Raw genomic sequence first — 10098 nt, forward strand, 5'->3', positions numbered from 1 at the left:
GGGGGGGGGGGGGGGGGGGGGGGGGAGTGAACACAATAAAATTTTATCCTTCCACTCCCATCTCAGACATTATTGCCAATTGGCCCTGTGTAAATTACAAGGGGAATAAAGCCCGATGTAATAAATCTTAATGGATGATGTAATTCGTAATTTAGGCTGCTTCTCAGGTCGGTCCAAGCCAATCGGTTGCCGATGCAGATTTCCCGTCCTGAATCTTGTATTCCGTAGGTAAACCCGTGTCGAATTTCGTGATATCGCCTTTGCCTTCTCATTAGCGCATCCTAATCCTGGATGATTAGTTGATTCCCTGGGGGGTCCTAAATTTATTTAGGAATCACCGATTGGTTGAACAGAGATGGTCGACGGTGAAGGGCTTAGGCCCAGACACAGGGAATCTCTTGATAATTTATACCTTCCAGGATAATCTTCCTGTACGAATACAGAAATCCTTTTAGTAAGAGCTCCTATCGTTCTCAATGTTAAGACCCGTACGGTTACCAAAATCGTATTTATAACCGTGAAACAAAAATTTTTTTTGTCGAGTTAAAGAAACTTAAAAATATATTCAATAGGATTTAGTTTATGAAATTTATTCCTAAAGGGACTCTTGTATATCTGACGTATGATTTATAATAATAAAAAAAAATTACTTCAAATAAATCCAGATTTAGCGAAACATTAGTTTTTCAATAACAGTAAAAATGTATTCAACATTAGCTAGATTCGTCAGAAAACTCGCATATTTTCAAATCAACCGGAAAATGAAAAAAAAAAAAAATACGCGAGAAGTAAAGTAATTGAAGCTTTATTCTTCATGTGAATACAGTGTATATATAGATATACCGTACTTGTATTTCGAGTCGAGTAAGGTTAAGCTGGCAGGCGATATAGGTCACTAACTTTTACATGTCAATTAGCATTTGCATCTCAAAAGACTGCGAATAGAGCCACTGTTCCTCTTGGAATAACCATGGCGACAGCTCGAAGTGAAAATAATGTAGGATTGGGTTATGTTATTGTTTACCTGAGATTTTGAGCTTATTGAATAAGGTCTTGGTCATAATGACAGATTGTGCAATAGGTATATAGACATTTACCAATTGCCCTACCAATTTTACCAATATCAAGCATAGCGTTCATGCATTTCCCCTATTTCGACTTAGTATAACAACAGATACTCCAAACGACTTGTCCTTTGTTTTATCTTCTTCCAGTATCGCGTAAGTTTCCGTCGTCTCTTGGCACATAGCCCTGGATCTTGTTCTCATCGCAGCACCGACCGGCGACAGAATCTTGCGTGCTTCGCATTTTCTCACGGTTCGTTAACGCGACTTAACGACACGATGTTTCGCGCAACGACGTTCGCTTTGATAGTTAAGCTCACGCATTAAGCAATGTACCGGTTGGAGCTCCAGCATCGCGTGAGAAATCATCGAGGGGCCTTAAAATTACTTGAGGCTTACATTTCCGCTTGCTCTAGACATTTCATATCTTTCAGAATGAAGAGCCTAGTAAATCTCGCGTTCCATATTCCGATATACGTTAATAGGACAAAATCTAAAAATTTTATTTGCAAGATTATTGGCTGTAACAAGTCAAATTATTTTCCATATCACCTCAAACAAATGAATTCCTGTCACGAGTAAGGGGATACAATTTTTATTTTACTATTGATGGTAAATTTATGGAATTTAAAAAAATTATTTTCACACGATCCGATATTACCCTGACCTACGTATACAGGGTATATATATAATTATATATTTGGAAACTATACACATGTATATAATTATATCTACGATATCCATGTACATGCGGTAAAATTTTCCGACACCCGTTATACTGTTCGTTCCAATTCTTTTCTAATATATTAATTTTATTACCGGGTCACCTTAGGCGATAGGATGAAATACAGCTTTTATCACTATTCGAGGATTAAGGGAGGGGGGAAGAGGGGAGAGGGGGGGAGGCAGTCATAAGATCGAAACTCCCGGATAATTCCCTAGTAAAATCCATGAGCGAGGTCGGGTGTTATATATAACGGTCCTAAAGAATGGCGCCGGGGTTGGATCATAGAAGATAAAAGGTACGAAATGGCGGCTGTTAGGGTCGTGTCTTTGTTTTACTAATTTCTTATTAGCGTTAAGCTTTCTCATAACCTAGTTGAGGCATGCTGCTCTTATAACGATCTCGAGTCCTGCCTCTCTGCTCTCGGTCCTGTCCTACGTGGTACGTGCTTCGCTCCCCTTGCTCGTCTCCCTTACTTTAAAGGGTAGCAGAGTGGGAACCCTTCTATCTCGAGGAGCTCGAGAAGCTCGAGCACCTCGAGCATCTCGAGCAGCCAACTCCTATCTTTCATAGAGAGATTATCCTGAAATGCATAAATTATCAAAGAGCTACGCGCACGCCACTCCTTTCATGGCCAAGGGACGATCAATTCTTACTCTTATACCAACATATATATATATATATATATAATATATATGTACTTTTCCTTTCTTTCCCCATTTCTCTTTCCCCCCCCCCATGCCATTTACTCTTGGATTTCTGTTCATGGTTCAATACCCGCCCATTTTCATTTTTATTATTTTTCATGCATCTTTAAAACTTTTTTTTTTTTCTTATCAAAATCAGCACCAACTTTCAGCCTTTACTTACGAATCTGCATATCTTTTATTTTTCAGCAGGCTGGTGCGTACAGGAATTATTGAGTCTTGAGAAAATGTGCGCAGCCATCGGTTCCGACGATGTACTCTACTCTATGTTCCGACTAGGCGCAAAGCCTATTCCCTGCCCATTCTCTGGAGCATCCTTTACGTTCTCTTATAACCGAGGATCTGGCGAGTGCTCCACCCCCATCAGCCAAGCTGAAAGTTGTACGGACGAGAGCAGACTTCTATTTAAGTATCAGGCATGTCCTGACATCGCTGGAACGGAAAGCAACAGTAAGTACATTAATAAGTATTGACATTTTTGTCGATTGTTCAGTAATGACCTTTTACTTTATATAAAGGGTGCTCTTTCCGTGCCATAAGGAACTGCAATAGAAATGCTGCACAGATAAGGTGCAAAGAGAAAAATTTTATTAAATATACAAAATGTAAAGGATAAACCAATATGCAGCGTAATTGCTATGCGAGTCTCCGCGCGACTAGTTCAATTAGGTAAATACGTGAAATTCGTAATTTTCAATTACATATGACACGTGTAGAAGTACAGAAAAATATATCTTAAGATTGTCGTACTACGTATTGAACTAAAAGTTGAAGGTTGTTGGCGAATGTGTTCCGACGCAAGATGAAAGTGACACTAAAATAGTACTGACACGATGACGTAAGCAGAATTCTATTCCATTACGTAGGGTTTTAGGGGGGCCATCAAGTTAGTCGACCTACGCTATACGGAGATATCCTTCTGTTTGTTACGTACGAATTATATAGGATCCAGTAGATGGACGCCGCGTGTACGCTTATAAACTCTTCTTATTGCCATGGTATAAAGTCAAAGGACTCCATGCCGGATTTACTATACCGGGTGTACTTCGTTAATGTGAATCGCGAAGAAGGGGCGCTCAACCTTTCAGGGATCACTCGATTTATTCGAGTCATGCACGTCTACTACGATCTGTATTCTCTGTACAGTCATGTTAGTTTGTACAAGCATCGTTGCAATATATTATTCAATGTCAAATTATGCTTGAATTAGAAATTTTGGTAATATCTATTCATTGGGTCGGGACAAAAATGTACAAGTAAAATAATCAAGCAGGATATGCAAGTAAGTTTGAATTCACTGAGGTTTACAGCTGCTGCGGACTGTTGGGTAAAAGACTGGAATACATATAGGAACGATAATGTATGATACGAGTGTAGAAGGGTAAAGCCTATTTCATAGAACGAAACTACTGTGAGGAAGAGGCGTTGGACGAGGGAAAACGTATGAAGTGCCTATAGCTGAGTTCGTATGAGTGCTTTGTGGAGAGAACTGGAAGCTCATAAAATCATACGAGTAACATTTACGGTTAAAGGGGATTAAACCCCAAATTAATAGAGGCCATAGACGATAGGGGTTCTCAAATTTGAGATATAATGGTTAAAACGAGTGACGTGATAGACGGTCGCATAGCATGGACGAGGGATAGAGTGAAACGAGACAGAGTGAAACTGGGGTTTAAACGTTATCAATGACCACGTTTACGCGTACAAAGTACAAGATACAAAGTAAATGACAAATCACGGAGATTTATACTTCTTAGGAATATTTGGAATCGATCGATTTCTTTAGATCGGAACTAAATGAACCGGCGTGTAAACGTAGTAAATGCAAATTTTTTAATTATCACGATACGAAGTATCTAAACCAGAAACCTTTCTGAAGTGCAATACCTGAACTCTGGTTAAAATTGAATATCTCATTATTTTTGGCAAAGGATCCTCATGGGATAAAATCCACAAAAATTGTGTTTTTATGATCGAAAATCCCGTAAAAATGGTATTCAAAGCGTGAGATTAGTCGTAAACGTACGTATCACGGCTTTATCGGTTACTGCGTAGCTGTAAACTCTACGTTCACGGTTGGCATTCCGGAATAGTACAGATAGTAAAATATCTAATAACTCGCTTTCAACTCTCGATATTAGACGATCGGCATTCAGTTTAAACGATTGTCTCGTTACCCTACAGCGCAATGGAAAAGACTCGGAGAGCGAATGATCGAGGGAAAGATGAAAAAGGTAGCGGAGTAAGTTCTGCAGATAAAATTTATACGAAGCGATCTCCTGATTTATGCAAATCGTAGTTACGCGGTTACGTTAAATCATCGTGCCAAGTCGTGATTTTAAGTACGTGGGCGAGCAAGGAAGAAACGAGAAGAGCAGAGCTTCGATGAAATTATTCGTTTAACCGAAAGGAAAAGTAGCCGTAGGCTTGAAAGGGAAGCGCCCGAGGGCAACGAAGGGCTTCTGTGGATTGTAGCTTAATAAAACAACGTGCAGATGGGCGGATCGGATCGAAGCCACTAAACAGATTATAAAAGTAATTCAATTATCATTCTTTTACGCCGCGTTGACGCCTGACAGGATTTTTTCCTGAAATGTTGCTTTTTTCACTTTTCTGTCTTCCGTCAACTACTCACTTATCGTCTCGGTATTGGAAGCCATTGAATCGTCTTGTTGGCCGATTAATTATAATTAAAGATACTCAGCTGATCCGAACCGTTACAATGTACATTCATTGCTTCTTTTGTATAGCTGAAGAACTACAATGCCTGGCAACGTGGAAGGACGGACGAAATAAATACTTTGTGGGAACTATAAAGCTTTTTGACAGAAGTGTACTGGGAAACGAAGAAACCTACAGGTATGTTGACGCGTGAACGATTATTATTTTATATAGTGCACAGATACAAATTATTTGGTACAAGAATAAATTTCAGGAAATAGGTATTAAAGATATATACGGAGATGGTTGAACTTACTTGTTGTCATGCTGCCATCAATTCACGAGATGAAGTAAATTAATAGTAATTAGATAACACGGATGCAAGACAATGACAAAGTGAATTAGAAGCAGTAAGCAGAGAAAGGGGGTGGTACTGCAATTAGTCAGATTACTGGGAGCGTAAAGTTCGTGATAAATGTGATAATTGTCGACTTGCAATATTTATTAATTAGTCAAGTTTCTCCCTTCGTGGTGAAATTCAGTATTAAATAATTTTATGAATATTTCGTAAATACATAATATAGTAATCGTCAATTCTTATAGTTAGTGATTGCGTAAAAGGTCATGCAAAAGCTCACAGCGCTTGCAGATTATTGTTATACAGTCTTAGACGTAACCGTTTTATAAATTTATAGATGCTTCTTGTACGAGAAGACGACCCACCATCAGGGAAAAGTTGTCTATGAACTTGCACAATCAGGAGATCCTACTTGTAATGGCCTAACCTCGGTTTCCGAAGGCTCCAGAACCATCAAACTCACAAAAGGTACTAGTCGTTTAATAAAAAGGAAATATAAATAAAAAAAGTCAGGAAACTATTAAACTCCGACTCTTGCTCCCTGATACTATATTTAATGTGCTTTATTTTCTTTTATTTCTTCTCAAGTCGATAAAGAGCACAGCAGATGCAAATATCCATCCTGGGTAACTCAGCATCACGACTGGCACTCTTTGGATGGTACCAGGACTTATCATTTTACTAGTAGAAATGCTACTCTTAAAATCAATTCTCAGGACAACAATGAGGAAAAAATTGTTTGTCACAATTTGGAAAAATCTTACCTCAATGATGTCCAAGCACCCAAGGTGATGCTTGTAGCTCACATTACTAGCGGATGGTAAGTCAAATTTTTTCCATTTCTAAATTACATTAGGACCAACTTATTTGAATAATTGACAATTTTACAACAAGGCCATTGTTTTTATTTATAGCGACAGTGGTTATGTCTGCATGATTTTCCACAGAAGAGATGGACATGTCATTGAAATACAACAGTCTAGTAAGTAATTCGAAACTCATTTCAATTAAAGAAATGTGAAGTTAATTAAAAAATTATTGTAATCATTTAATCATAATAAGATATATCAATTCATAATTGCAAACGCTCCAAGTCCATTTATAATGCCTACGTATTGTAAGCTGTATATGTAGTGTAAAAACTTGAATTAAGTTTCCTTTTCCATTTGCAAAAACGAGTGCGCGAAAACTCTTCTAATTAGGAAAAACCCATGAAAATGCTATTCAGTACTTGCATGTTCACTTGTACACGAAGCAGGGACGTCAGAAGCGAGAGGAAATTTTCAACTATTATTCTCTATTATTCTTCCTCAAGAGAGAAGAATGCTACGCCAACTTTATTCAAAACTGAAAAGACTCAATTCCTCGACAATGACGTCTCAAAAGAAACAATTCTTCCTTTTCATATTAAAAAGTCTTAAAGGCTTGCCAGTACACAACTTTCATTTTTCAACAGCCTTCTTTGAATTACAGTGTCTGACATAATTCGATGAGGCGAATCTAGTTTTATTATCATATCAAAAGAGGAAAAAAAATTTGAATTCATCAAGCTCCTTTCGCGTCTGATGTCCTCGCCTGTGCACGTTTGATTACTCATGAATCGTATCTTCAATTGAACGATATTTCGAATAAGACCCGTTCATGGTTAAATCATTATGTTGTTATTACAGATCAAAAAGCGATTATGCCGGAAGAAGCTTGTACATTGTTAAATCCATCAAATATGCCATACACAACATTGATAAGTGAGTACACTATCCATTCGGTAAAATGTCGAAATCGATAGATCTTTTACCGATTAAAACAAACTTTAATATGAAAATGAAATTCCTCATTTATAAACTAAATGAAAAATTTACAGCATCGATACTTCATCAAAGAAAGTGTCCTTATCCAGGACGATACACAAGTCTCGATTTTGTATCCACGCACACATTGCCGAAATTATCAAGACGACAGCGGCGTAGTGCCAAAACTTCAAGAGCTGCAGAGCGAAGGATGTGGCAAGAAGACAACGAAGAAGAAGAAGATTGTAAAAATACGGATATTCAAATCGGTTGCAGTTCGACGACCCAAAATGAAATGATTATTGCCAATACTTGTAAGCGTAAGGAATTAGGTAAGAGCTAATACATAAAGTAAATTGACTATAAATATTTTCTACTTTATTATGACCGTACGATAAACTACTAAATATTGCTAGACTGGTATAAAGTACATGTTAGCAATATCTGGTATATCAATGTAACGCAAAGCAAATAACGATCAATGCACTTTCAGCCTATTACTGTCACGCCAGCTGGGAAGAGAAAGGGACTTGGTACACGGTCGTATCGCAAAGGAGTAGCGAGCTCACGACAGGCTTTAGCTCATTGTTTTGCTTCTCCATGCGCATGGCGGATGCCATAGACAAATTGTCGGGAAGAGGTGGTAGACTAGAACAACGTGAACAAGAATTATGGCTGTCGAAACCAGCTTCTACTTGCCAGAGAGATACGACCGATCAGTGGACTTACGGACTCACTAGTCAAGGTAAATATATTTTGCTTCTTGCTCGGCCGATCTTTAACATGCTTCCAGAGCATGCACCTCGTACATCTCAGAAGCACTATTGTTCATGAAGCTATTGGTTTTTGTCATTTAGGAGTCTGCGAGGACTTAACGAAGGCAGCATCGAGCGCAGCATCCTCGTCATCCTTATCAAGGGTCTCGCTGGTCTTGTCCGCAGGAGCTGCGTTACTTTGTACATTACTTTCAAGATGATGTGTGGCGACGATTTTAAGCACTATTTCCTACACTTAATTATACGAAATACACAATTACACACTCGTACACGTACACAGTTACATGGAAATATTATGCGACTACGTGGATAGCCAGATTGTGCGACTATTGGGCTGAGTGGTCAACAGTATTTATATTATAGTAAAGATCAGCGCCTCTATTGATACTAATATAATACTCTATCTTGGTGAAAATATGATGTCAATCAAGTCAAAATCATTATTGTTATTGTGTAACGAAATACTGTGAACGGACAAGCGTCAAATTCAAGTCCAATAGCGTGCCGTTCTTAACTAGAAAAGAGATAGCGTCACAGGCTGTTGCTTGGCTATATCTTACTGAGCTCAAATTTCTATGGTTTGTACTTCTTATTCTGTTACTGTTCTTCCCCGTCGTTATGATTATTATCTGCATTTACACTTAGAACGGCAACGCTCCGAGTCTGCGTGTCATTCAACAATATAGTATACTGGTACGCATTTTATATTTTTATATCTTTTATAAGTTGACGATTTTTCGTTAGTTTTATAATTGGTTGGCTTGTTGTCGATGAATTGTAGTTTTCGTGAATACGTATCACGAGTAGCATACGATATCCTTTGCTAGCAAAGTAATTGTGCAATTGTAATGGCGCAATCATTGTGCCTTGCGAGACATATATACGGAAAGCAAAAGCCATGCACGCCGTAAAAGCACGCAGCAACAGTCTCTGAACGCGACCAGTTCTAAAGATTTAGATATTGAAATCGGTGTGTATTTAATCGCCAAGCCGCTGTAAATATGATCAGGGTATAAGTAATGAAGATTTCAACTGGTTAATCACGAGTGAAAATTGAACTAAAGTCTAATTTTAAGGCTAGTTAAGTTTAACGGATAAGTCGATTAACTATAACGACAGATAAAAAGAAAACCAATTTTTATTCTTTAGCTAGTTGCATATCTGTATATAATAATTTAAATATTGTATAAAGACTGTTTTTCAAAGGTAAATTGTATATGCTGCCTAATCGCGTTTGTGGCTGCTAAACGTGCAAAATCGAGGCACGCGTTCTTGCGAATTGAATTCTCAATTCAAGATATTCTTGGAGATTCGAATTTTTAAATTCGCCAAGGAGCCTGTGGCTTATTGGCAGAGTTATAAGATTGGCCTGTACGGTCTTTTTAGATAATTTTCAAAAGTCTACTGTACTTATAAAGTATGCTGCTTTACGTTTCTACCATAGAGTTAATGGATCTCAACGCGAAACGGGTCTCCTCTTACGAATATATTCAGATGCACTATATTTTCGAAATTTCGACAAATGGGGAAACTCTTAACTCGTCACTGGCGTATTCAAAATTATTCAGAGGACGAAAAAAGTAGTTGATAATAAATGGAGGCCTAAACTTCTTCACGTTTAGAACGCAGAACATAATACTGCAAGATTTATAAGATGCGCGATGTCCATTAAATGCGCGCAATTAAATCACGCTACATGTGCGCTGCAAAATAATTTATATATAATGACGATCTAAGTGGAAAGAATTCCTTAAAAAATTAGACATGCCGATAATTTCATGCGATAATCCTATAGGCATTGAATAACTCCGATGAAAACATCCATTGATCAGTGCCTCCTCATTCATTTATTCTCAAACTGAAATCCAATATAAAAGATTAATATTGTTTTTATCAGATATAATTATTAACAATGCCAAATTGAGTACAAATTAACAAGAAAGGACTTTTGGTTGTCGAGTCACATTGCTCGCATAGAAACAGAACAAAAACTATACAACAATTATTCTTACGTGCCG

General features: G+C 37.8%; 1 protein-coding gene across 2 annotated transcripts in view; it reads left to right on the forward strand.

The window, feature by feature from the left end:
- Positions 1–9711, forward strand: part of LOC107263639 — a gene marked incomplete at its 5' end in the record, with an annotated part of 118119 nt that extends 108408 nt beyond the window's left edge. The window contains 9 exon segments of one of the 2 annotated variants that reach the window (XM_015731068.2): positions 2688–2945; positions 5249–5357; positions 5855–5985; positions 6106–6337; positions 6432–6499; positions 7188–7262; positions 7379–7636; positions 7798–8049; positions 8162–8572. In XM_015731068.2, the coding sequence (XP_015586554.1) occupies positions 2688–2945; positions 5249–5357; positions 5855–5985; positions 6106–6337; positions 6432–6499; positions 7188–7262; positions 7379–7636; positions 7798–8049; positions 8162–8280 (1502 nt within the window). 2 annotated transcript variants of the gene reach the window in all.
- Positions 9712–10098: the final 387 nt, after the last annotated feature.

Source organism: Cephus cinctus, unplaced genomic scaffold (assembly GCF_000341935.2).
Source record: "Cephus cinctus unplaced genomic scaffold, Ccin1 Ccin1_scaffold0160, whole genome shotgun sequence".
In the NCBI taxonomy this organism is placed as follows: Eukaryota; Metazoa; Arthropoda; class Insecta; order Hymenoptera; family Cephidae; genus Cephus; species Cephus cinctus.